The sequence below is a fragment of the Euleptes europaea genome, chromosome 1, assembly GCF_029931775.1.
Source record: "Euleptes europaea isolate rEulEur1 chromosome 1, rEulEur1.hap1, whole genome shotgun sequence".
Taxonomy (NCBI): domain Eukaryota; kingdom Metazoa; phylum Chordata; class Lepidosauria; order Squamata; family Sphaerodactylidae; genus Euleptes; species Euleptes europaea.
The window spans coordinates 143,069,813-143,093,875 of NC_079312.1; the positions used below are offsets into that span (position 1 = coordinate 143,069,813).

The window sequence follows — 24,063 nt, forward strand, 5'->3', positions numbered from 1 at the left end:
TGGTATAAGATGTTTTATAGATGGCACCTGGCACAAAAAATCTCCATAAGATGTACAACACAGGTCACGCAAACTGTTGGAAATCATCAATGGTGGACATGCAAAAAGTCACAACAATTCTGGAAACTTATACACAAAGAGATTCAAGACATGCTATGTATAAGTTTTGATATGAATCCTAAATATATGTCGCTAGGAATAACCCCATCTCAGATAAGGCTGATTCACAGAGAACTTTTTCAATACGCTTTTACGGCCACTAGGATTTTGTATGTGTCTCACTGGAAAGACAAAAGGCTCTTGCAGAGTGGATTGCAAGAATGTTTGATTTGGCGACAATGTCAAGACTAACCAACTTAGTTCGCAGAAAACCGATAAACATAAACAGAGATGGCAACCATTCTATGACAAATTTACATGATATGAACCCAGTTCTACTTTTGGATTACAATTTTTGTTCCTGAACCAATTACACTTTTCAAAGCGTGATTCTTGTTTGATTTAAAAAATTGTGTTATTTTATATTTAGATGTTATGTTATGAAGACATTTTATAGCATGGGGATACATTATGTACTGTGATATTAATTTAATTTAGTAATATAGCAACAACAGGTACAGTAGATAAGTAAGACATATTCTTTTTAAGGGGCTACAGCAGTTCATAACTTTTTGTCGTTAATTGTATTAAATGGATAATGAGGTAGAATAACTTAGTTTTATTACATTTAACATCCTGGGGTTATGAGGCACTTGATGAGCTTGAGCTCTGTTAATTTGCATATCATGTTTTTTTAAAATTATTCCCTTCCTCTTTCTTATTTCTGTACCCCTATTTCGAAAGGAAAAAAAAAGATATAACAGCCAACTTGGACAATGTTTTCCGTAACTTATCCTGTGAAAACAAGACATATCAAAAGTAGGGGAAAGGACTAGGGACAATCATTCTTTGCCTCTGGGTATCCAATCAAATATCAACATAGAATCTTTCATTATTTGCAGTCTATTCCATACAACATATGAAGGAAAACTAGGAGACTCTCTTGCAGCAGAAAACAACCAACCCTCAGAGAAGATGAAAACAGAAGAAAAAAGGATGGAGTGAGCCTAGACATCAACATGACAAAGAAAATCTATAGATAAAAGATTGTCCTTGTTGAATTCACACATCACTCCACTGTGGGATGGGCCATTGTGGCACAGGGCTCTAAGAGAGCATTACTCACACAAGAAAATAGGACAACCTGGTCATAAAACAACTGAAAATTTCTGAGCACAAAATAAGAGATCTTGAAATGTTATTGTAGACTGCATCAACTAAAGGTAATAAGCACAGCAGTCTATTAAGTGGATACCAAACTTACCAAACTTCTGAGAGTCTGCAGGACCCAGAGTTCTAAAGAGGTCAGTGCAAGTTGTTGTTGTTTTTCTCAGCTGGTGTGTGTGAGAGGGTAGTGTGTGAGATTGAGTGGGCGGGGGTGCTTGGAGAGGGGTTTCTGAGTAATTCCCTTTGATTTTTGTTTAGTTGCTGTGTCCTGAGTGAAGAGGGCAGTGCAAGTTGTTGTTGTTTTTCTCAGCTGGTGTGTGTGAGAGGGTAGTGTGTGAGATTGAGTGGGCGGGGGTGCTTGGAGAGGGGTTTCTGAGTAATTCCCTTTCATCTTTTGTTTAGTTGCTGTGTCCTGAGTGAGGAGGGCAAGTGTGTTTGGGTTTAATTGCTGGCTCTGCCCTCTGCTGTTGGCTGTTGAGGGGTAGGACTGAGAGCTGTTCATTGGGAAGGCTCCTCTTGCCAGAGGCAGAAGCTGAGGCACCTGGCTGAGAGTCCGCAGGACTCAGAGTTCTAAAGAGTTGCTGTTTCCTGAGTGAGGAGGGCAAGTGTGTTTGGGGTTAATTGCTGGCTCTGCCCTCTGCTGTTGGCTGTTGAGGGGTGGGACTGAGAGCTCTTCATTATGAAGGCTCCTCTATTGCCCTGTGGCTCTTAGCCTGGGGGCCCTGTAGGCAGCTGACAAGTTTCTACATTTTATATCTGTTGAGTGGTTTTGCTTCTCAAGCAGGTGTCTTGAGAGGCAGTGTGTCAGGAGAGCTATCAGGGAAGTGCGGGAAAGTCACTGAACAGCTTCAGCAATGGATTACAGCAGTGTGGCTAGTGAGGGAGCTGAAGCTGTAACATGTAAGGTCTGCGGCATGTTTGTATTGTTACCTGAGGGTAACAATAATTACACTTGCAGCAAGTGTAAGTTGGTAGCCCTGCTGGAGGAGAAGATACAGGGACTTGAGGCATGCTTGTCCACACTCCATTTTATAAAGGAAGGTGAAGAGTTCATGGACAGAACGCATGAAGCACTCTTTAGGGGGCAGCAGGAAGAGGAGAGTAAGGAATCTCAACAAATGGAGGCGCAAGCAATTCAGGAGGAGGTGCATGGAAGAATGTGACCCACAAGAGTTGGAAACTCAGGAGTCATTCTGAGCCTCTGTTGCTCAGCAATCGGTTCCAGGATCTCCCCATAGATACTAATTCTGGACCACTTGGACAAAGCTTGAAAGAAAATTTTCAGGCTCCTGTACATGAGAGGACTTGATCTTCCACTCTCCAATGTAGAAAGAGACGTGTTCTGGTGAATGGGGATTCTCTACTGAGAAGGGTAGAGTCTAAAATGTGCTGACTGGACTTGTCTTCTCGAGAGGTCTGCTGTCTACCAGGTGCGTGCATCCATAATGTGACAGAAAGGATAGGAAGACTCATCAAGCCCACAGATTATTACCCCTTCTTGCTTATTCATTGGGAACAAATGATATTGCCCGACACAGCCCAGAACATATTAAAAGAGACTATGCGGCTTTGGGTAAGAAGGTGAAGGACCTGGGGGCGCAGGTTGTGTTTTCATCAGTTCCTCCTGTCGAAGGTTGTGGCTTAGTAAGGGAAAGAACAATACTACAAATTAATGACTGGCTGTGTAGGTGGTGTCATCAAGAAAGGTTTAGATTTTTGGACCACGGCTTATGCTTTCGAGATGAAGGTCTATTGGGAGAATGTTTGCACCTCACGAGGGTAGGGGAAAATGTGTTTGGTGAGAGCCTTGCCAACCTGATAAGGAGGGCTTTAAACTAAATCCTATGGGGGAGCGAGACAAAAACTTAAAATCTAGCATGTTGATAATAACGAGATGAGAACAATAAAGATTTGCAGGGAGTTCCATGCATACAAGGAAACATAAACTCATGGGTAAGCTCAGAAAAAAAAACCTTGGGGCACATAAACCATGGACACCAACATCTGTACTCTAATGCACAGAGTATGGGAAACAAACAGGAAGAACTTGAAACCCTTATACAAGGGGATTTTGACCTAATAGGCATTACTGAAACTTGGTGGGATATCACTCATGATTGGAATATTGAGATTGAGGGGTTTAAACTTGTTTAAAAGGGATAGACAGATAAGGAAGGGAGGAGTAGCATTATAAGTCAAAGATGTGTACGCTTGTGAAGAAGTACATGAATCTGAGCAAGGAAGTTCAGTCGAGACTCTATGGGTAAAAACAAAAGGAGTAAGAAATAATAGTGATAATACGGTGGGGGTCTGCTATTGACCACCAAACCAGGCAGAGGACTTGGATGAGACACTCCTAGACCAGATTACAAAGTTCTCAAAGAGACGGCACATGGTGGTCATGGTAAATTTTGGGGATTAATGCATGGCCAATTTGTCTCGCCTTTGTGCCCCAAAAGCAGTGAATTCCAGTAGTTGTGAATTTCCTGCATTGTGCAGGGGGTTGGACTAGATAAGCCTGGTGGTCCCTTCCAATTCTATTCTATTTATTTCAAATTATTCCAGAGGAAGAATGGAAACAGATTTAGGATAATGGCCTTTGTAGATAAATTTCTTCTGATTTTTGGGGTAAAAATCCAGTATCAGTCATACATCACACCTTCAATAATCTACCAACAGATATTTGCTGGAAATTTCACGTTGTTACAGCTGACTTCACACATGTTTTGGATGTCCTCATACTTGGGGATTTTGGTCAAACGTTTTAGACTTACAGCTCATTCCTAAACCTTTCAGCGGCTGGGGATGGCGTGGGCGAGGCGCCGCCATGTCACCTCCAAAGCCGTTCCCTGCTAAAAAAACCTGGTGTTAAAAGCACAGGAAAACCCTGGTGCCGAACCACACTTGAGTCCTAGAAGTGGCTGAAAAGGGAAGGGAAACTAAGCTGAAGGTGAAATTCCTCCTTACTGGATGCTGTTTATGAAGTACTTTTGGGTCCAAATGCTACTTCAAAGGAGAACATTCAAAGAAAAAAATTAAAATGAAGGGAAAACATGTTAAAGCCTACTTCCTCTACTAAAGAACGATGGACAACTAAGCTTCAGTAGGAAGTGGCTTCTTCTAACCAAGCCATTCATGGTTCTTTTAATTTCTTCCTTCTACTGCAGCAAGATAGGAATACTACTCATGGTTGATTGGTATCTAAGCTCAAAGGACAGAATGGTTTATTTTAATCTGTGTGATGTAAAGTTCTATAAGTCTTTAAAGCTTGCATATTACTACACCAGACTGCATTGGTCCAAGGAAATATAATTTTATCTACTTTCTATTGCCGATCCTTTGGGACCAACAAGGGATCCAGTAACTTTAGCACTTGAGAACAGTAAATAACCTTTTTGAAATGATTAACAAATCAACTTTCTTATTTGATTTTGCAGGATCTTCTTTACCACTGGGGATAAGTGGAATTAAGGATTCATGAGTATAAAGTGCTTTTTTTCTCCAAACTTAAGGCAGAATTCCCTACCACCGCCGCTAACTTATTTGACAGCTTATTAAGTGTTGACTTATTAAGCCGACTTCTGGTGACCCAAGCAAGGGGCTTTCAAGGCAAGTGAGAAGCAGAGGTGGTTTGTCATTGCCTTCCTCTGCAGAGTTTTTCTTGGAGGACACCCTCCCAAATACTGACCCTTCTTCTAAGATCTGATGAGATTAGGCTATACCATGCCGCCTTTAGCAGGGTAGGCTTTGCTGGGGAGTGCATGATATTAAGATTAATAAAATAAATAAATAGGACGCATATAATTTCCAAGAAATCTGCATCATGCATAAATTATGAACAGCTGTAGAACAATGAAAAGGTCGAATGAAAAAGTGCAAGTTTTCCATACTCCAACACCACCTTAAGTTTGTGTGCTCATTTAAGTTGGTACACTAGTCAATTTAAGATCTAATTTAGATTTCAAGTTAATTAATTGGTAGGCTGAGAATGAACAGCCCAGAAATACACATATCCTGTGTTCAGAGCTATATTTTTATGGGGATAAAAACTTTGATGTGTGTTCAGAGCAAACAGATATTTATATTACAGAGTGAAACAACTATTCTTGTCCTCCTAACAATTAGAGTCAAAGGAACCTGATGCTGACAATAATTTCAGTTGATGAATAAATACTTGAAATTCTTACCCAACAGCCAAAGAAGAATTGACAACAATGATAACCAAAATCTATGCTAAAATGGCATCTTCTGCCATTTATGATGCTTTCAAAGGGAAGTTACATCAGACAACCCCAAAATGTTTCCAAAATGAAAAACACAATATTTTAATGAAACTCTCCCATTCTGGATTTCAGGTTATCATTATAAGCAGAATAAGTTTGTAGATCAAAGCAAAGCAGTTTATTTAATACATGTCAAGATAACAGGGAGACCCAGCATGGTGTAGTGATTAAGGTGTCGGACTAGGACCTGGGAAACCCATGTTCCTATTCCCACTTGCGCCATGGAAGCTTGCTAGGTGATCTTGGGCCAGTCACACACACTCAGCCCTGACCCTAGGTAGTATTTGGGTGGGAGACCTTCAAGGAACACCAGGGTTGTGATGTGGAGGAAGGCAAAGGCAAACCACTTTCAAACCTTTCGTGCCTTGAAAAACCTACGGGGTTGTCATAAGTTGGCTGTGAATTGATGGCAAATATACAGGAAACAGCATAGATTCCCTTGGAGGGAAGAGTTCCCTGAATGTTGGGTATATGATATGCGGTGGTCCAAACCTTATTTTGCGGTTCAGAGGGCATGCTGTCATTCTAATTCCTTATTCAAATTTTCTTCCCAATATAAACATTTTGATGCAACTCAAACAGAAGCTGCTAGAGCCAGAACCAGTGTTTGGACCAGGCATCAGTGTACGTCTTCTTGTAGAAGACAGTCTCCAAAGTGTGAACTTGTGTGATTTGGGGTGGTCCAAAGACTGGTTTGGGATGCAGCTTTGCTCCACTTTCTGCATGTGCATTTGTCCGGAGGGCACCCCACTTTTGAGCAGTTAGCACCCTAGGCTTGGACCAGGAAACATCATAGGTCTGCTTGGAGGGCAGAGTCCCCTGAATATCGGGATGTATGATATGTGGTGGCTCAAGCCTTATTTTGGAATACAGAGCGTGTAAATTATCTTCAGTATTTGTGGTTGGATTTGTGAATAAGGAACTAGGAAATGTGAATAAGAAACTGGGGATCAAATTCAGCCTCGTAAAAAAAGAGTATGAAATGAAAGGATAACATCATGAAGAAAAAAGAAGACAATGCAAATCTGAGGGGGGGGAAACATCAGAAAAAGAATGGCAGAACCGACAGGCAAGGAAAGTAAAACAGGAAAAAGGAAATGAAAGGGTATATAAACACTTTATCCTACCACATTTCTCTTTTGTCTACCCAAGTTTTTCTTCCTATTAGCTTCAAATACTTCAAAATTGCAAAGATTATTTTCATACAAGGTGATCTATCGTTAATTTTAGGAGCTAGCAAGCATTACAGACAAGTAGATTTTTTCAAATTCAAATTTATTAATACGGTCAACTGACCAATCACGTGCCAATACATCAAAATTTCCAGGCTCAACAGTTTTGCACCGCAGAATCACAGACTGCCCGTACATATAAAGGTGTAAATCTATAAAAGCAGCCCCTGGTTAAAATTATCATCTTAAAATTGATAAAATTGTAAAATATACTAACAATCATTTTCTAATAAAGTTCTGCGTATTTTAATTGCAACGGCGCAGAACTTGGCCATTTGGAGGGTAAGCTGAGGGTCTTCTCCTAATAGCAGCTTCCTTGCCAAAAGCTCAGCTGACTCTTCAAGGAATTTACCAAGTAGGGGGAAAATAAGCTTTTATCTAACTTCGTGGTAGAATGGGCAACATATCAGTGCATGTTCAATGGTTGCAATGCCCCCTGTTCCACATGGACGTAACCTCTCTGATCTAGGGATCTTCTTATATTTCCCTTCTAAAACAGCTGATGGTAGGGCCTGGCATCTGGCAAGTGTAAAGGCCTTCCTATAATTCCTACAATTAGTAGACTCAAGATGATAGCAATAAGCCGCAGCTGAGATCAAGTATCTAGATTTATCAGGTACTAGGGAAAATGGTGATTTTCCAAGGTCTGTCTCGCGTTCAATGTCTTCCACCCTTTGCTTCAAGAAACTTGAAGCTTGGTCTACACCCATGGCTAACAGGATAGGTGGAGAAAGGCCCAGGCAGGCCATTTTATTAACGACCGTCTTTAACCATGTTGACTGGAACTTATCCTGTAGAAGCAGGGGTAGCAGTCCTTGAGGGATAAGATTTAATTTAAGCTAAAGAATAATGGAAGCAATACAAACCCTTGCCTCCACCCTCGCCAGTCCTGCCTCTAGTCTAGCAGTAGCATTTGATATGCAGCAAGGTAAATGGAGGGCTGCTGTCAAGAATTTAGATTGAACCCGCTCCAGTGGGACAAAAGTAGATGAAGGTGGCCCAAGTAAAGTCTCATGTCAGTTGTGCCAGTGTTTTCGCTTGGTAAAGCTTAAGAGCGGCTGGAAAGTAATGCCCCCCCTTAGTTCTTAAAAAATTAATGATGTTTAAAGCAGATTTTTGCCCTTTCTCTGCTGCGTAATCGCTGTGAGCTTTTCTAGAACCAGAGGATTGTAAGACTACTCCTAAGTATTTAAACTTGAGTACCTGGTCTATTTTGTGGCCATCAATGCTCCATGTTCGTATTTTAGGGTGCTTGCCAAAGGCCATAACTTTTGTCTTTGAGAAATTAATGTCTAGTTGTTCAACAGAACAATATTGTGATAGCCTCTGAATGGCGTTTTTAACACCCACTGGGGTCCTGGAAAGGAGGACCACGTAGTCAGCATAGAGTAAGACAGAGATATCGCGATGGGCTAGCTTTGGAGGGTGTAAAGCTGGGGCTTTTAGGTTGCTAAGTTGTTGATGTAGAAATTAAACAGATTAGGAACCAGAATGCAACCCTGCTTCACTCCTTTGTAGGTATTTACTACTCTTGAAAGATGCCCTTATCTGCTGCATCTGACCTGAAGGGTGGTGTTATCATACAGAGTACAGATCAAGTATAGAAGCCTTCGATCTAGAGAAGAGAGTTCTAACTTTTCCCAGAGTCTATTTCTAGAAATAGAGTCAAATGCTGCTTTAAAGGCTGCTATAAAGGCTGCATACAAAGCTGTTGGACCCTTAGAAGAATATTTTTCAATTAAATGTTGTAGAATCAGGCAGTGATCTAAAGTAGACCTGCCCTCTCTAAAACCTGCTTGTTCATCGACAATTATGTCCTCTTGATCTAGCTAGTTGGTAAATTTGTCATGAAGTTGCTTGGCATACAATTTACTAATAATGCTGAGGAGACTTATAGGCCTATAGTTGGCTGGGTTGTCCCTCTTTCCTTTCTCAAAAAATAGCACCACAATTGCCCTGCCCCAGTCCTTTGGCATATGTCCAGTCCTATCTATATAAGTGAAAAATGAGGCCAGGAAAGGAACCCACCAGTCTTTGTTGTTCTTCTGAAGTTTGGGTGGAATAAAATCAGCACCTGGAGCTTTCCCTAGTCTAAGTTGGTCAATCAAGGATTCAGGGGGCCATAAGGGCAGATCCTCTGTGCTCTCTAAGGAGGGGGCCAGAGAGGAATCCTTACACATATCCTGAAAGTAAGTTGCCCATATATCTGGAGAAATATGCGAAGCTAAGGGAGATAGCTCCTTGGATGAGTGTCTTGATATCAACTTCCAGAAGTAAATGTATATCAACATTCTAGCTACTGATCCTTTGTAATGTTACATCCTGTTCTACTGTTCAGTTTCATGCCTACACATTTATGAATGACAGAAAATGGCAGGACTGCACCTTGGAATAGAAAATGGAGGAAAATTTTCATTTTCTTTGTGCGTATTTTACCACACAATAACAAAGTAAAGTGTTCTCTCTGAAGTTCATTGCTTTCTTCTTTATGTAAAAGGTCAAAACAGCCAAGAAATAAGATTAAGAAGATAAAACTTTACACAGCAGATGGGAACTGTTCACTCCTTGAAGAGAGAAATATGTGCATCATGTGCTTGGGAAAAAGTGACATTAAGTCAAGAAACAGTGAGATCATTAAATTGGTACGTTTGCCGCCAGCAAGGTGCAAACTTATAAGGCAACATAGCATTTTAAAAAGAAAATCACTCTTCCTGTAAAAGATTACTTCGTTAGAACAAGATTATAGTTTTGGGTAGTAATAAACTGAATACTGAACATTGAACCAAATTACCCAATGATAGATAATATATATACATTATGTAAATACTATATAAATTTACTGTATGTAAATTGTGGCAACTAAATGTATATTACCTACTTTCGGAACTTATATTTGTTGTTCTGAATCGTATTACTGTCAACTATAAACATTAGATTTAAAATATGCTGTTTGTTATGACAAAATGAAATTCAAATGCTGGAAAATGATTTTCATTTAGTAGTTGCACGAGGTGCAATTTTTGTAAAGAAAAAAATGAATTAAGAATAAGCAAAATGAACCAACAGTTTCACCAGAAAACATAACTAATATTTTGACATAATTTCTGGGATATGTCAAGTATTATTTAAAAAATACAACTTTCATTGTGATACTCTGTCTAACAGATCTGCAGTATATCTTCCATTTAGTAATTAAATTATATAAGACCACAGATGTGTATAATTTACAAACCTTTCCAGAGGCTTGGAAAATGCTCCTTTCTTCAAAATTTCACAAAACATTATTCCAGTTATTACAGGTAAAATATGCACCCATTTTTAATGAGAGTTAAAAAAGGCTTGTAAAACATCTTCATTACTTAAGCTCAGCTGAAAGCCATGAATCATCATTGCCTTTCAGAATAAAGAAGAGGATTTATTTGCCAGGATGCTAATTACCTGAAGAGGCTAGCTAAACAAAATGGCTTCCGCAATGTCATAAGTTGAAGGAGGCTGGAAGCCACACAGCACAAACATGATTTAACGACAATAGAAAAGAATTAACATAAAATTTGTTAACAATAACAGTCACGTATTTATTGAAACCTTACTATATTTGTTAGCTATACCATGCTTTTTTGCTTTGGTAATAGCACTATTGATACTGCTACAACAGATAATAGCAGATCAGATCAACGCATAGTGGTTACATATGAAGTGATTATTTGCAAAATGTAAATTCTCTCACAATTTTATCAGTGAAAGCACTACCTTTTAACCAAAATAATAGATTTGGCCTTTCCAAGTGGAACTTTTTCTGCCTAGCAACAATGGTGGTTATTAGAGAGCCTTTTAGAACAGGAAAAATGGCCTAGTCAAGAGTAAGAACATTTTCTATACTGTACTATTACGACTGTAGTGCTGAGGCAGTATTAAGAATAGTAAAAATGAAAACAAAGATTTCCAGTGATATCACATGGCATTTCAACTACCTACTATATCGTATTAACTATTTCACAACAGCAGATTTTCTATTACAATGAGTCACAGCACAGAAGGAATGATTCACAGTTTTACTATGGTCTTCCTGTGCACATACAATAAAAAGTGCCACATCTCCCCCCATAAATACCCATCAGCTGAAGCCGTCAAGCAGAATATACATATAGGATATGTTGCTATAGGAAATGTTGCTAAGTCACATGCGTAAATTGGTACAATCCAGCAAACATCAGACATAGCTAATTATCACTGTAATCAGTGAAACTGAAATGCATAGTTAAACACTTAAATCCACTGATTTCTCTGGAATTGGGCTCACCAAATTCTGCATCTTCTGGGTATATCTAATGACAAAAAAGCTAGTAATAGCAATAGGCTTCTTTCTTCATATATTAATATATTTATTAAAATTGTGTAAGTGTAAGTGCAAAGATTAATGGAACACTTCAGTTGGGGTGCTGTCTGTGAAAACAGGCTAAATATGAAAAAAAAAACAGCAGTGGAATATTCTGCAAACGATGAGGGCGCTATCTGGCTCCAAAGCCATCAATTCCTCATTATGCATTAAAAACTCTTTTTCCTTTTTTTGATAAACAATAGAAGGAAAAATGAACTAAACAGAAAATGTATCTTTCACCTATGGTTTATTTTTATTTTAGACAAGCTAATACTGAATTTCTGGAACATGCGGCAAAAGAATAAAATAAAATAAAATAAACTGTTAATTCTGTTTAAATATGATATAGACAATTGCTGTAGGACTACAGATGGTTAGATAGCAAGGATACTGATATGCCCAGTTGTTTAGCAGGAATGGAAAAAAAGAATTTAATGTGCAAAAAGTGTACGGCGGTTGGATCTACCACACAAAGATACCCATTGCTGTACAGAATTATCCAAAACATTCTAACGCATATCAATAAAGCAATAATTATTTTCCTATTTGACCATATAGGCTCTAAATTTAAAAATATCTTCACTTCAGGGCTTTTATATTACACATTCTAGATCATAAATTATAGCTAGACATACACATAATAAAGCAAAGAACACCATAATCAGCCAAGATTTTTAAAAAACAGAACCACTAATAAAGACAAGTTTCCATGCTGACAGTGCACATTTCATCAATAAGTTTGAAAAGTCTAAATCTACCACAGCTGGGGGTTATTCTGCCAAATGGCTTCCAACAGTGACCATAGAGATGGGAGCTGGGAGGGGTTTTATACATAACATACATACACATGGATGTAGCCCTGCAAGTTGACAGAAATATCTAATGGAAAGCAAGCTGAAATGTAAAGGGTCTTATAACTGTTCAACTGATAAACTTAGTCACACACAAGCTCTTTTAAAAAATTGTGGAAAACACTAAGAAATCAAGTGAGAAGTTAAGTACAGCAATTTGTGGGCAGCCTGCAAAGATAAAAACTTTATATATATACGTGTGTGTATGTATATATGTATGACTCAGATATATTAAATACAGATCAACCCAGAGAGGGAGGAGGGAGTTATTGTAGATTAACGGGGGGGGGGGTACTTTTACTCCCCTTAAATCCATCGTGAAAGAAAATGAGACAAGATTATAAATAAGAGGCCAAGTTATTGCACACCATGAGATTCTTAATCTGGCTACCTGTGGTTCCCCCCACCCACCCCCGGTTAAAGCCTTTTCCAGCACTGGCAGGGGAGGGAGCAGTAGGGGGGGGGGAAGCAAAGCAAAGCAAAATTGTGTTTATATGTCAGTTTCGCAAATGATCAAACAGCGTGAAACAACTACACTGGAAACAGGATTTTTTAAAAAAAGCCTCTGACTTCTGAAATGTTATTGATTATTACCTGCGCATCTCGCTTCCTCAATTCCAGAGTTTTATTGCTGTGCTCTGTCATGGCAGCCCGAAGCTGTTTTTCTAGTTTTTCAATTTCCCGTTCATGGTCTTGGACCAGGCAATCCTTTTCTGTGTTATGCTGTTGGAATAGGTGCGCCTTCTCCTGTTCATGCTCCAGCTTCAGCTCTACTATCTGATTGGACAATGAGGAGTACAGTTCATCAATAGAACATCCCTGTCGTCATGACAACTCATCTTACAGCTTAATTTCCCCCTCTACAATTTCATCAAGTTGGCTATTTTTAATTTGTTTTTTTACGTCATTCTTACCTCAGCTTTAAAAAAAAAATACACAAATTTACCTTTGTCTTGGGGGGGGGATCATCCATGCAATTTCCATATGCACGACAACTCAGAAGATCCCATACATCTTTAAACCCAGAATACTCGTATGTATGTCAAAATGCATTTTTTAAAAATGCATTGTCACATTGTGTATACATTCCAAATGATCCTGCTGTTGCTCTCTAGCAGTGGTACAGATTAGAATTTATTAAATCAGTCTTCTCTCCTCTTTACACATGTACACACACAAATGCAAAAGGTTTTGCTATGATTTCTCCAAAATAAAAACTCATATCTAGGTGACTTCTACATATACTACTTTCCTTAATAATTTCTTTAAAGAAGCTCTATTATTTCATTGTCAGCCACGGTACAACATAAACAGATGTATGTTTTCAGCGGGGCACCTGCTGTGCGGCAAGCCTGTGCCATGGTTTCATAAGAAGCATTCTGTTCTCAGGATCCTTTCCCAGTCCACACCCCACTGGATACGATGACCTTGGCCAGTCTTAGCCTCTCCTTGCTAGACTGAATGGCAGCCTGAGACCAAGGGCCTGGTTGCCGCAGCTTTGATACTAATCCTCCCGGACTGTGCACAATGGCACCCTACCTGGCCTGCAAACTATAGCCAGCTAGGCTGCCTTTGAAGCAGGTGATGAATAGGGGACTGCAGGAAGCCAGCTTTCCTAGTGAACTCTAGGCCACACAGCTGCTAAGAACAGTCACTTGGACTTTTCTTCAGTTTTGGTGGATTTCAGGAGAAGAAAAAACACTGTTATTGAGGACGTTGGTTATATCCAGCGTGAGAATATCTCTTCTTCAAAAAAAGAGAAAGCTAACAGTAGGAGTCTGCTCAAAATAGATCTTGTTTGTGTGGGAAAAGTGCGCAGGCACCTTATCTTAAACCGATAGCATTCTTTTTTCTTTAAACTCATTCTCTATCATCAGCAGCTGTTACACAATGTTTGTTACGTTCCGCTTTAAATCTATCTTTGCAAATGGCTGTCATGCATTTTGAATACTATTATTAAAGCTTGTTTTCCATCCTGGAACAAAATAGGAGTGAAAAATGTGTTCCTAGGGCAAGGCGGGAGAGGCTCAAAAGGGACACATTTCTGTAAAACATTCTGACATCATTTAATAAAAACAAAGCACCATACTTAAAACACTAAAAGATATTCAGCATTATTAATGCTTTATCTGGAATTAAGTGAAGAAGGAAAAATCAGCATGTGGGAAACTGTCTGCTAACTCTACCTCACACATACAAACCGGATATCACACTTCATATCTTTTTCTCTTCTAACACCTAGGCCTGAAGCCACTTATAGGGAAGGGATGTGCTTTCATGTAATCAGGAACACAGTTCAGGACAAGCACTTCCTGTCCTTATCCTTTTAAAAAAATCCATACTATCAACAAAATATGTGAACATACAAAAATTGAAAATTGAAATTATATCTTTAGCTTTTGTATAGAAAAGATCTTAAATCACAGTTACGTCTCCTCCCCCATTTATTTCTTCATTATTTAGTTGTCCTGCCCTTTTTAGTCCCCTCACTCTTTTAACCAGTTGCAGAAATGTTTGAACTAGCCCTAGCTGTGTATTCATAAACCAACCTGGGGGAAATCAAGGCACTTCAGAATTACGATAACTGACATTTGTTGATCTTTTAGAATTATAGAATCATAGCGTTGGAAGGGACCACCAGGGTCATCTAGTCTAACCCCATGCACAATGCAGGAAATTCACAACTACCTACCCCCACACCCCCAGTGACCCCTACTCCACACCCAGAAGATGGCCAAAAAAAATAAAAAAAACCCTCCAGAATTCCTGGCCAATCTGGCCTGGAGGAAAATTGCTTCCTAACCCCAAAATGGAGATCGGCACTTCAAGAAGAAGAAGAGTTGGTTTTTATATGCCAAGTTTCTCTACTATTTAAGGAAGAGTCAAACCAGCTTACAATCACTTTCCCTTCCCCTCCCACGACAGACACCCTGTGAGGTAGGTGGGGCTGAGAGAGTGTGACTAGCCTAAGGTCACCCAGCTGGCTTCTAGTGTAGGAGTGGGGAAACAAATCCAGTTCACTAGATTAGCATCCGCCACTCATGTGGAGGAGTGGGGAATCAAACCCGGTTCTCCAGATACTCTGGGCATGCAAGAAAGGGCCACAAGAGCCAAAAACTGATGCAAACCTTCCTGCCCTCCCTCTCATGATCTGCCTACGGTCATAGAATCAGCACTGCTAACAGATGGCCATAAAGCCTCTGCTTAAAAAGCTCCAGGGAAGGAGAGCCCACCACCTCCCGAGGAAGCCTGTTCCACTGAGGGGTATTTGCTGGCATGTGTTATTTAAATATATGCTTCTTTAAATATATATACTTTTCAAAAGTCTGGTGGAGACTTAGCTAGCAAACAAAAATATAGTTTTAAATCCTATGTGTGTTTCTTACGGTGTGTGCTTGAGATGACATACAAACACTACACATGCATCTGTGTGAATGAAGCCTGCTTTCTATGAGTCCAAATTCACATAGGAAAGACAAGAAAACTTCTCTTCTGCCACCACTCACTCATGTTCTAAAGGAGTTAAAAATTTAGGTTCTAACGAATTTAGCTTCAAAACAGGAAGAACGCAGGACCAGTGATGTGGGACAGAAGTTTTTCCCAAAACAGAAACACTCTAAAAAAAAATATTTTTTTTTAATTTTTCTTCATTTAATATATCCATAAAAACAATATAATAATACTAATAAAGAGAAAAACAAATAATATTTCTAATTTAACAATCAAATGACTTCCCCCTCTCCCTGTTCCATCTAAAATTAAATTGTCTAATCTTTTGCTAACGGAACTAATCCCAATATTGTTTTAATTAATCTGTTCTTGTCGTATCCAACATTATGAAATCAATACCTAATATAAAAATTAATACAAAGTATGAATAAGGGATTAGATCAATGAGTATCCTTTAAATGGTCCCGTTAAAAAATAATTTTCACAGTACATTCTCCAAACCTCCCATTCCCCCAGAAATTGTTCATTATCATTCTGATTTATCAAAGCTGTAAGCTTCGCCATCTCAGTCAATTCCAGCATCTTTTTATCTAGTCTTTTTTGTCTGGTATCTCAACTGTCTTCCATTTAGCTGCATATGTCAATCGAGCAGCCGTGGTGGCATAAATCAAAAAAGTTCTATGAGTAAAAATGGTATCCGGTATCATACTCAATAGCATCATTTCAGGTGTTTTAGGAATATTTTGTTGTAGAATGGACCTTATTTCATTATATATCATCTCCCAATTTTTTTTAGCTTTTTCACAAGTCCACCACATATGGTGAAAAGATCCAGTTTCTTTATTGCATTTCCAGCAATTTGGTGACATTGCAGCATACGATTTAGCTAATTTCTTCGGTGTTAAATACCATTTATACATCATTTTGTGTACATTTTCTCTTAATAGTTGTGAAGATATAAGTTTCAGGTCTCTCATCCAAAGCCTTTCCCATTTTTGTAACATTATATCAAGAACCAACATTTGTGCCCAACTAATCATGGTAGGTTTTATTCGTTCTTGTTCACAATAAAGTTGTAACAATAATTTATACATCTTGGAAATAAGATGATCATTTGTATCCAGCAAAAGTTTCTGTAAAGTTGATTTAGTTTTAGAAAATCCTATTTTCACAACTTGTAAGAAAACCGAGTTTATTTGATGATACTGGAACCAAGATAATAAGTCTTTAATTTCCTCATATTCTTTTAGTGAACATTTTGTACCTTCTCATTTCAAAAGATCCTGATATATTACAAATTGAGTTGGTCTTAATGGGCGTAACGTCAACATTTCTTGGGAAGAAATCCATAATGGAGTTTTTGTTTCTAATACATGCTTAATCCATATCCTATAAAGAGATGATTTAACCATGTTGTTGAAATGATGCATGTGTTTTAACTTTATTATACCACAAATAACTGTGCCAACCACTTCTATTATCAAAACCCTCCAAGTCCAGTAAGCGTGTATTTTTTAAGTCCATCCAGTTTTTCAGCCATACTAAAGCAGCCGCCTCAGCATATAATTTAAAATTAGGAAGTGCAAGACCTTTCAAATTTTTATTCATTTCTTCAGAGACCACCATATTTAACTGATGTTTAAGAGAATTTATCTTCCCTAAAATGATACCTTTTTGATCTTCTTGTAATTCCAAAATCAAATCTTGTTCAAATTTTTGTAAATCCCAAAGTATAGTGTTGGTCAACTGTAACTGCTTTTTCCTCCATGCTGTATTTTTCTGTATCATAAATCCTCTAATCACCGCTTTAAAAGCGTCCCATACCGTATTTAAGGTGGTTTCTCCGTTCATGTTAATTTCAAAGTAGTCTTTAATCATAGTAGATAATTCCTCCACAAGTTTCTGATCTTTCAAAAGTCTATCATTTATTCTCCATCTAAATGCTTGTCGGTTATTCCACTCAAAAGAAATCGGATTGTGATCAGAAAAAGTTCTTGGTACAATGTGTATTTTACGCAATTGTGTAAAAATAGATTGCCCAAATCATGTCTATCCTGGAATGTGAGTCATGTCTTGCTGAGTAAAAAGTAAATTCTCTAGCTGTCATGTTCATTGTTCTCCAGATGTCCTGTAGTTCCAAGTCAGCCATCATTTGACAGAAGGTCTTTGGAAGAATTCCTTCTTTTTCACTGTTAGCCTGGGTTTTCTTGTCCAAAATAGGGGAAATTATTCCATTGAAGTCTCCCAATAATAAAACCTGTTTTTGGGCATGCTGAAGTAGGATCTCATGCAGTTGTTCATAAAATTTAGCTTTCCCCTCATTAGGTGCAAAAATTCCAACCACCAATGTTTTTTGGCCCATTATTTTTGCTCTAATCATCATTATACGACCTTCTTCGTCTTTATATACAAGTTCAGGGCTCAAACTAGCATGAGCATAAATGACCACTCCTTTAATTTTAGTTGACGTAATGAACGCTTGACCCATCATTTTCCTGTCCAAATATTTTCTCTTTTTTTGAGATGTGGGTTTCTTGTAGACAGATTAAAGTGTATTTCTGTTTTTGTAAAAATTTGAAGATCCTCTTTCTTTTGATCTTCTCGTTTAAACCATTAACATTCCATGAAATTACTTTAGCCATGATGATTCTTTATTTTAGTTATAGTCTTATAGTCTAGTTCCTCCGCTCCCTTCTGTGAAAGATCCTCTTGTTCTTCTTTCTCATCTTCCTGCTCATCTGAAAGGACATCCACAAATTCTCTTTTGTACTTCCTCAAAAATTTTCCAACATCTTGTAATGAGGTGATAGTAGTTCTGACTCCTTTGTACATGTTCAATGTTATATTTTTGCGCTGCACATATGTAAATAGAGCCTGTTTAACTATAGTTTTCAGGCAGGGCTGTTGTGCTACAAATCAATCACATTAGAAGGGCTAACTGCTTGTTCCACGCTCCAGGCTTGTGCATGGTTTGTTTGCCTTTTTTGCTTACATTATTTAAATTTTGCTTACATAACTTAAATATTTAAATTATTTATTTAAATATCAATTTGAATTTTTTTTCTGGGAAATCCATTTCACTGCACAAGACACAATTCTAAAGGACATTTAAAAACCAGGGACAAAGCTTTGAGGCAGGCATGTAAATAAAATTTATCAGAATAACCAAAGCTAGTGTAAAATATTGAAACACTTATTCATTCAGAAACCACTTATGCATGTAAAACCAAAGACCAAAATGTCCACAGAACATGCTACATATTCCTACATGTAGATGCACTTGGACCATGTGTACCTCAAGAGAGGTTTGAGGAGAAAGAGAGGGTAGAAGGGAAAGCCTAGGATTATATTACCTGTGTTTGGATGATTCTGCATGGAGGTTCCATCTGAGGCAGCTTCCAAATATTAAAGCCGCAGATAGCCTTCAGGCTACACAAATGGAGAGGTGTGCAGTTCCAGGAGGGGTGCCCAAGCAACCAAATTGTGGTAAATATCCAAGGAAATTACCCAGAAAGCGTTCAGGAGAAAAACAAATGGAAGTAGGCATGAAAGGGGCAGAGTGGCCAAGAAAAAAACCTCAGGAGACACAGCAGAATACAACCTCAAGATCAGATTACTGAGCATGAGTTGGAATGATGATAGCAGCTGTTATTGTAAGGGCCACAGAAGAAACAAATGTTTGGTTTTCCTGGGAGAGGAAAGAAGCAGGGTAGGTTTGCATAAAATCAGAAACAAGGCTCCTGGTTGAAATGGGGGGGGGGCTTAAGGCAGGACAAGGAGAGTAGAACAGAAAAAGTTATCAGATTGGGGAATAAAATTAATTAAGTCAAAACCTGAAGTTACAGGGCATACTTTTGTTGAACAAAAATTAAGGCAAGACAGAGTATTGTGACAAAGAGCACCTTGACTGGATGCAGACACTTAAAATAATAGCTGTGTTAACAGTCATGACCTTGCACAGGGGACTATCTTTACGACAATTCATTAACATAAGTTCAGAACTGGATCAGAACGCAGATCCTAGGTATTCTGTGCGCTTCACCTCCAGGCTTCTTCAGCCTAAGAATAAAACCGCATACATACACATTGCTATTTGGAAAATTCTTAGAAAATTATCTCTAGAAAGTATCTTAAAATTTTAAAGAGAATTTTAATAGGTTTTAAATAGGTCCCCACCAGACTTCGTCAGTTACCCGTTTAAGAGACATGAGTTTAAGCAAATGGGAAGGAGAACGCTACAAGCGCTGTGTTTAGCCCAGTCCATGGACAGGACACGTATCAAGCCGTTTGCAAGAAGCTGTTGTTTCTTTTCTAAGACAAATATTGTTGGACTTACACAGTAGCTTTTTTGGTGGAGACCTATCTTTGTATCTTTGTATATATATTGCCTGTTTCTGTTCAGCACCGATTTTTGTGTTTGATTGTTGCATTACATAGTTAGGTTGCATTGCATTTTAGATGTTGTTTCTATACAATATACGTTGTGTTTGATTACTATATTGACCCATGTGCTGTTATTTTGTTTGAGCTATTCAAATAGTCCCTGGCAGCTGTTACCCGAACTGCTCCTTTAAATGGGGAAATTAGCTGAGCAATCGGTAACTATGTATTTTTATAGCGGGGTCGCACTCAGCTATACCAGAATCCGTTTAATGAGACTTTGAATAAAGACAGACAATGGATTCCAAATTAAATAATGTTTATGTCTTTCTCATTCAATTCAGTGATGCACACAAGCATACAGAGTGTCTAGGAATATCAAGAGAGGAGTACAAGCACAGTTGCCAACGTGGCAGGAGATCGTTGGTTGGGTATATTACCATATCTAGATGAGGTGTCCAAATTCACGTAGACTAAAACAGATTGAAAAGTAAAAGCCGAGATGGGGGCAGGGGATCCCGTAGACTTGACCAGCAAGACGGGAGGGAGCATGGCTAGGCTGCGCAAAACCAAACCAACAGAGTAACGGCAAAAGGTGCCAGGAAAGACCTAAGGTTGAGATCCAAGAGAGAGATAGGGGCTGGGGGCACCCCAGATATACTGTTTCTCTGGGGGCAGGGAGAGGGGTTTCACCCCTCCTAGGTTCCCAGGTGACAAAAAGGTGACAAAGGACTAAGCTGTGGCTACCGGGGTGGGGTAGTGAGAATTTGGAAATCTATTCTGATTCCGATGGCTTCTGCAACCCGTGATGAACTGGAAATTCTCTGCTGATGAGATTAACATACTGGAACAATGAATGTGATCTTTGCAAACGTCCTGAGATCGCTGCTGCTGAGCTGGAGGAACGACTCATCTTGATATCAGGATCGCTGCTGACGACCCATTAAGCAGTGGATGTTGCAAGGGGGGCGTGGCAATGACTACGTGACACTCTGCTTCTCTTGACATGGCTGCGGCTGGAACAGAATCTGTACAGGAACATGGCTTCCCTCAGGTTCACCGGAGGCTGCCCCTGCATCTGCTTCCTGGCTGCTAACTGCATGGCGCTCGCGGGAACGGCCGAGTCAGTAAAAACGAAGCGCACAGCGACCGTTCCATAGCATTTGGGGCGGGCGCACAGTAGTCGAGTGCCTGCATACTGGGTTGCCAGGTCCCGTCCGGGAGGTCTGGGCAGGCCCGTATGCTATCACAGCCCTACACAACAAGGGCAGCATGTTCCTGCTCAGCACAAAGTAAGCAGGAGCCATGTACCAGGGATAGAGCTCCTGGAGCAGGCTGCGGAAGCCGATGTCTTCAACTATAGAAAAGGGGTGAATATCTAGAACGACCATCTCATGAGGCAAGTGACCCGCTTCCCTGCCTGCTGTTTTCCATCCCTAGGCATCCTAGTGCCAACCTCACCAAATATCTCCATTAGAGATACTTGGTGTCTTTTCCCTATAGGAGACCATTCAGGCAGAACACCAGAGGTGGTCACAGGATGACTCACTCCTTGGCTGGAAGCCAAACGGCCACCCCACCAGCCTTTCTCTCCCCCCTGAAGAAGCACCGCTTGGTGGTGCTTCTTTAAATGGTTCCTAAGACCGCTAGTTAAGAGATGCGCCAGATCTCTCCCTTGACTGATCTGGCCCTACACAGCTGACACAGTGCAAACCAGGGATCCTCTGTCTGCTGGAAGTGCTTCCAGACTATGGAGGTGTAGGGGCATCCACACTAACTAGCAGCTGCAGGCACCCCTGGAGCTTCCTCCGGTGATGAGATTGAGGCAGAAACACTGTGTCTAGGGAGAACAGAAAGAGATGCCCAAGGGAGAAGGGGTTAAGATGGCAGCATCTTGAGGTGCACCTCAATCTCTTCCTCTTGCTCCACCTCTGGTCTCCCCTCCTGTCTCTCCTTGGAAGGCCTGCTGGACTCAGGAGGAACCAGAGAAGAGGCTGGGGCACACAGTCTCTCTCTAGCTCCTCCAGAAGCCTCTGGGTCGCTGGGGTGACTTCCAGAGCTGGAACACTCTCATCCACCAACCCAACCCCAAAGACAGCTCAGACTGCTCTTCCTCCTGCTGCTGAGTCTCAACAACAGCTGCAGGAGGGGCAGCCTGAGCAGCAACAAATGTACAGATTAACAACTATGAAACTTTACATAATTTTAAAATGAACCAATTTGATCAAACCAGTCGATGATATTTTCCAGGTAGTCTGCAATGCAGCTCCTGTCTCAGCGGACTAACAGGCAGCAGCAGCAGCAGACTTCCAGAGGCTCAGACGGCAGCGAAAGCCAAGATTAGCAGTGCAGCACACTCCAAAAACTTCCTTCTGTAATGGAGTCTAGCTACCCCCAGGGCATGCTTTTAAACTCTTTGTTCATACACAGAAGAATTTGAAAGAAAACTAGCCATGAAACAATGGCTGTGACTGGGCACTATTGCCTCTCACCTGCAATCTATTTGCTGCCACTGCCTGACCTCCTTCCCCCCACCCCACCCTCCTGTTCCTTTGAAAACCTGCTTTGGCCAGGATAAGGTTATTGGACTTCAGATTTGAAGCCAATCAACCCTGTGAAATAACTGCTCTGATTGGCCAAACAGAACAGCACAGCTCCCCCTAATATTCTCTCCTGTTTGCATAACAGAAATCCCTAATTCCCCCTTCCTCCTGTTGCCTTGGAAACCTCTGAAAGAGGGGAGAGGGCAACTTTGTAGATCTTTAACAGCAGCTATTCATCACCCCCAGACAATCCAGAGAAAAACTAAAAAAATTTGGGGGGGGGGATCAGGATAACTGGTTGCAGGGGGGATTCTCTAATGGGTATTTTTTTGGCTCGGATACACACAAATGCACATCCCTATTCCACATTATTATGTATGAGTATGAAAGTTGGACAACGAAAAAACAGACAGAATGTGGTGTTGGAGGAGAGTTTATGGATACCATAGACTAACAAAAAGACAAAGATCAAGCCTGAACACTCCCTAGAAGCTAAAGTAACTACTAAACTGAGGCTATTGTACACTGGTCACATTATGAAAAGACAAGAGTCACTGGAAAAGACAATAATGCTAGGAAAAGTTGAAGGCAGCAAGAAAAGAGGAAGACCCAACATTAGATGGATTGACTCAATCAAGGAAGCCATGGCCCTCAGTTTGCAAGACCCAAGCAAGGCTTGGATATTTAGGATATTTAGGAAAACATTCATTCATAGGGTTACCATAAGTTGAAAGTAACTTGACGACTCTTAACACATGCAAAGTGGTCTTCTCCTGACTATTCTTCTGTCTCGTTCACCTCCTTGGTCCTGCACATACCCTCCAGAACAACTCTTAGATAAGGGCTGGCCAGACCTTTTTGAGTTTCAGAGATACTTTTATATTGGATATCATAATGCAGGTCTGGGCTAAAGACAGGCCCTGAGACTGAAAAAAATGACCATCTAAGCAATGAGCATCTTAGAATTTTTCCTAGTTCAGCTGCAATATTTTCTTTTATACAGTGTAAATAAACAAAACAGAGAAGATGGATAAAGCCTGTATGAAACTTACAATACAATATATTTTATTATAAATAACTTAAATTTAATCTATAAGATTTCCACAAATACTTTCCCTGCAGTAATTTAAAACAGTCCTTTTTACTGGCTGCATGCAAACATCATGAACCACCTTAGTTTATCCATGACACCTTTCTTCCCAGTGGGGACCCAAAGTGGATTACATTGCTCTCCTCTCCTCCATTTTATACTCACTACAGCCACTGAGGCTAACTGAGCAATCCTGAAGGGGAGGCGGAGCTGCTAAGGAGGCATCATGACCCCTATGCCGGTGTGCCATGTGCACAGACACCAACGAAAGGGCACTTACAATGGTGTAGGGGCGCTGCGCAGCAGTGCAATGCTTGGGTGCTGGTGCTGCTTCTCTGGCAGCATTTTTCCAGTGCAAATCCTCACACTGGTGTCCAGGGAGACGTTTCCGGGGGCACAGCTGATGTTAGTCAACTTCTGAAGTCCTTTTGGCCTGGGAATGCCCCTTTTTGCAGGTGTCAAGTTATGCCTGCAAAAATGTGGGGTAGCCCCACGGAATTCTATGGGCAAGTTTCATGGGGCTTGGGGGGAAATTGCTTCCCCCCCCTTCTACACTGCTGCAAGCTGCTCTGAAGGTGGTGCAGTAGTGC

The 24,063-nt window shown here is 40.1% G+C and overlaps 1 protein-coding gene across 6 annotated transcripts in view; it reads right to left on the reverse strand.

Moving 5' to 3' along the window:
- CEP112 (centrosomal protein 112) overlaps positions 1 to 24,063 on the reverse strand; it is a 379,853-nt gene that overhangs the window by 183,897 nt on the left and 171,893 nt on the right. For all 6 annotated transcript variants that reach the window (XM_056854861.1, XM_056854869.1, XM_056854853.1 and 3 more), the window contains one exon: positions 12,605 to 12,787. In XM_056854861.1, coding sequence (XP_056710839.1) covers positions 12,605 to 12,787 — 183 coding nt within the window. The remainder of the gene's footprint in view (positions 1 to 12,604; positions 12,788 to 24,063) is intronic.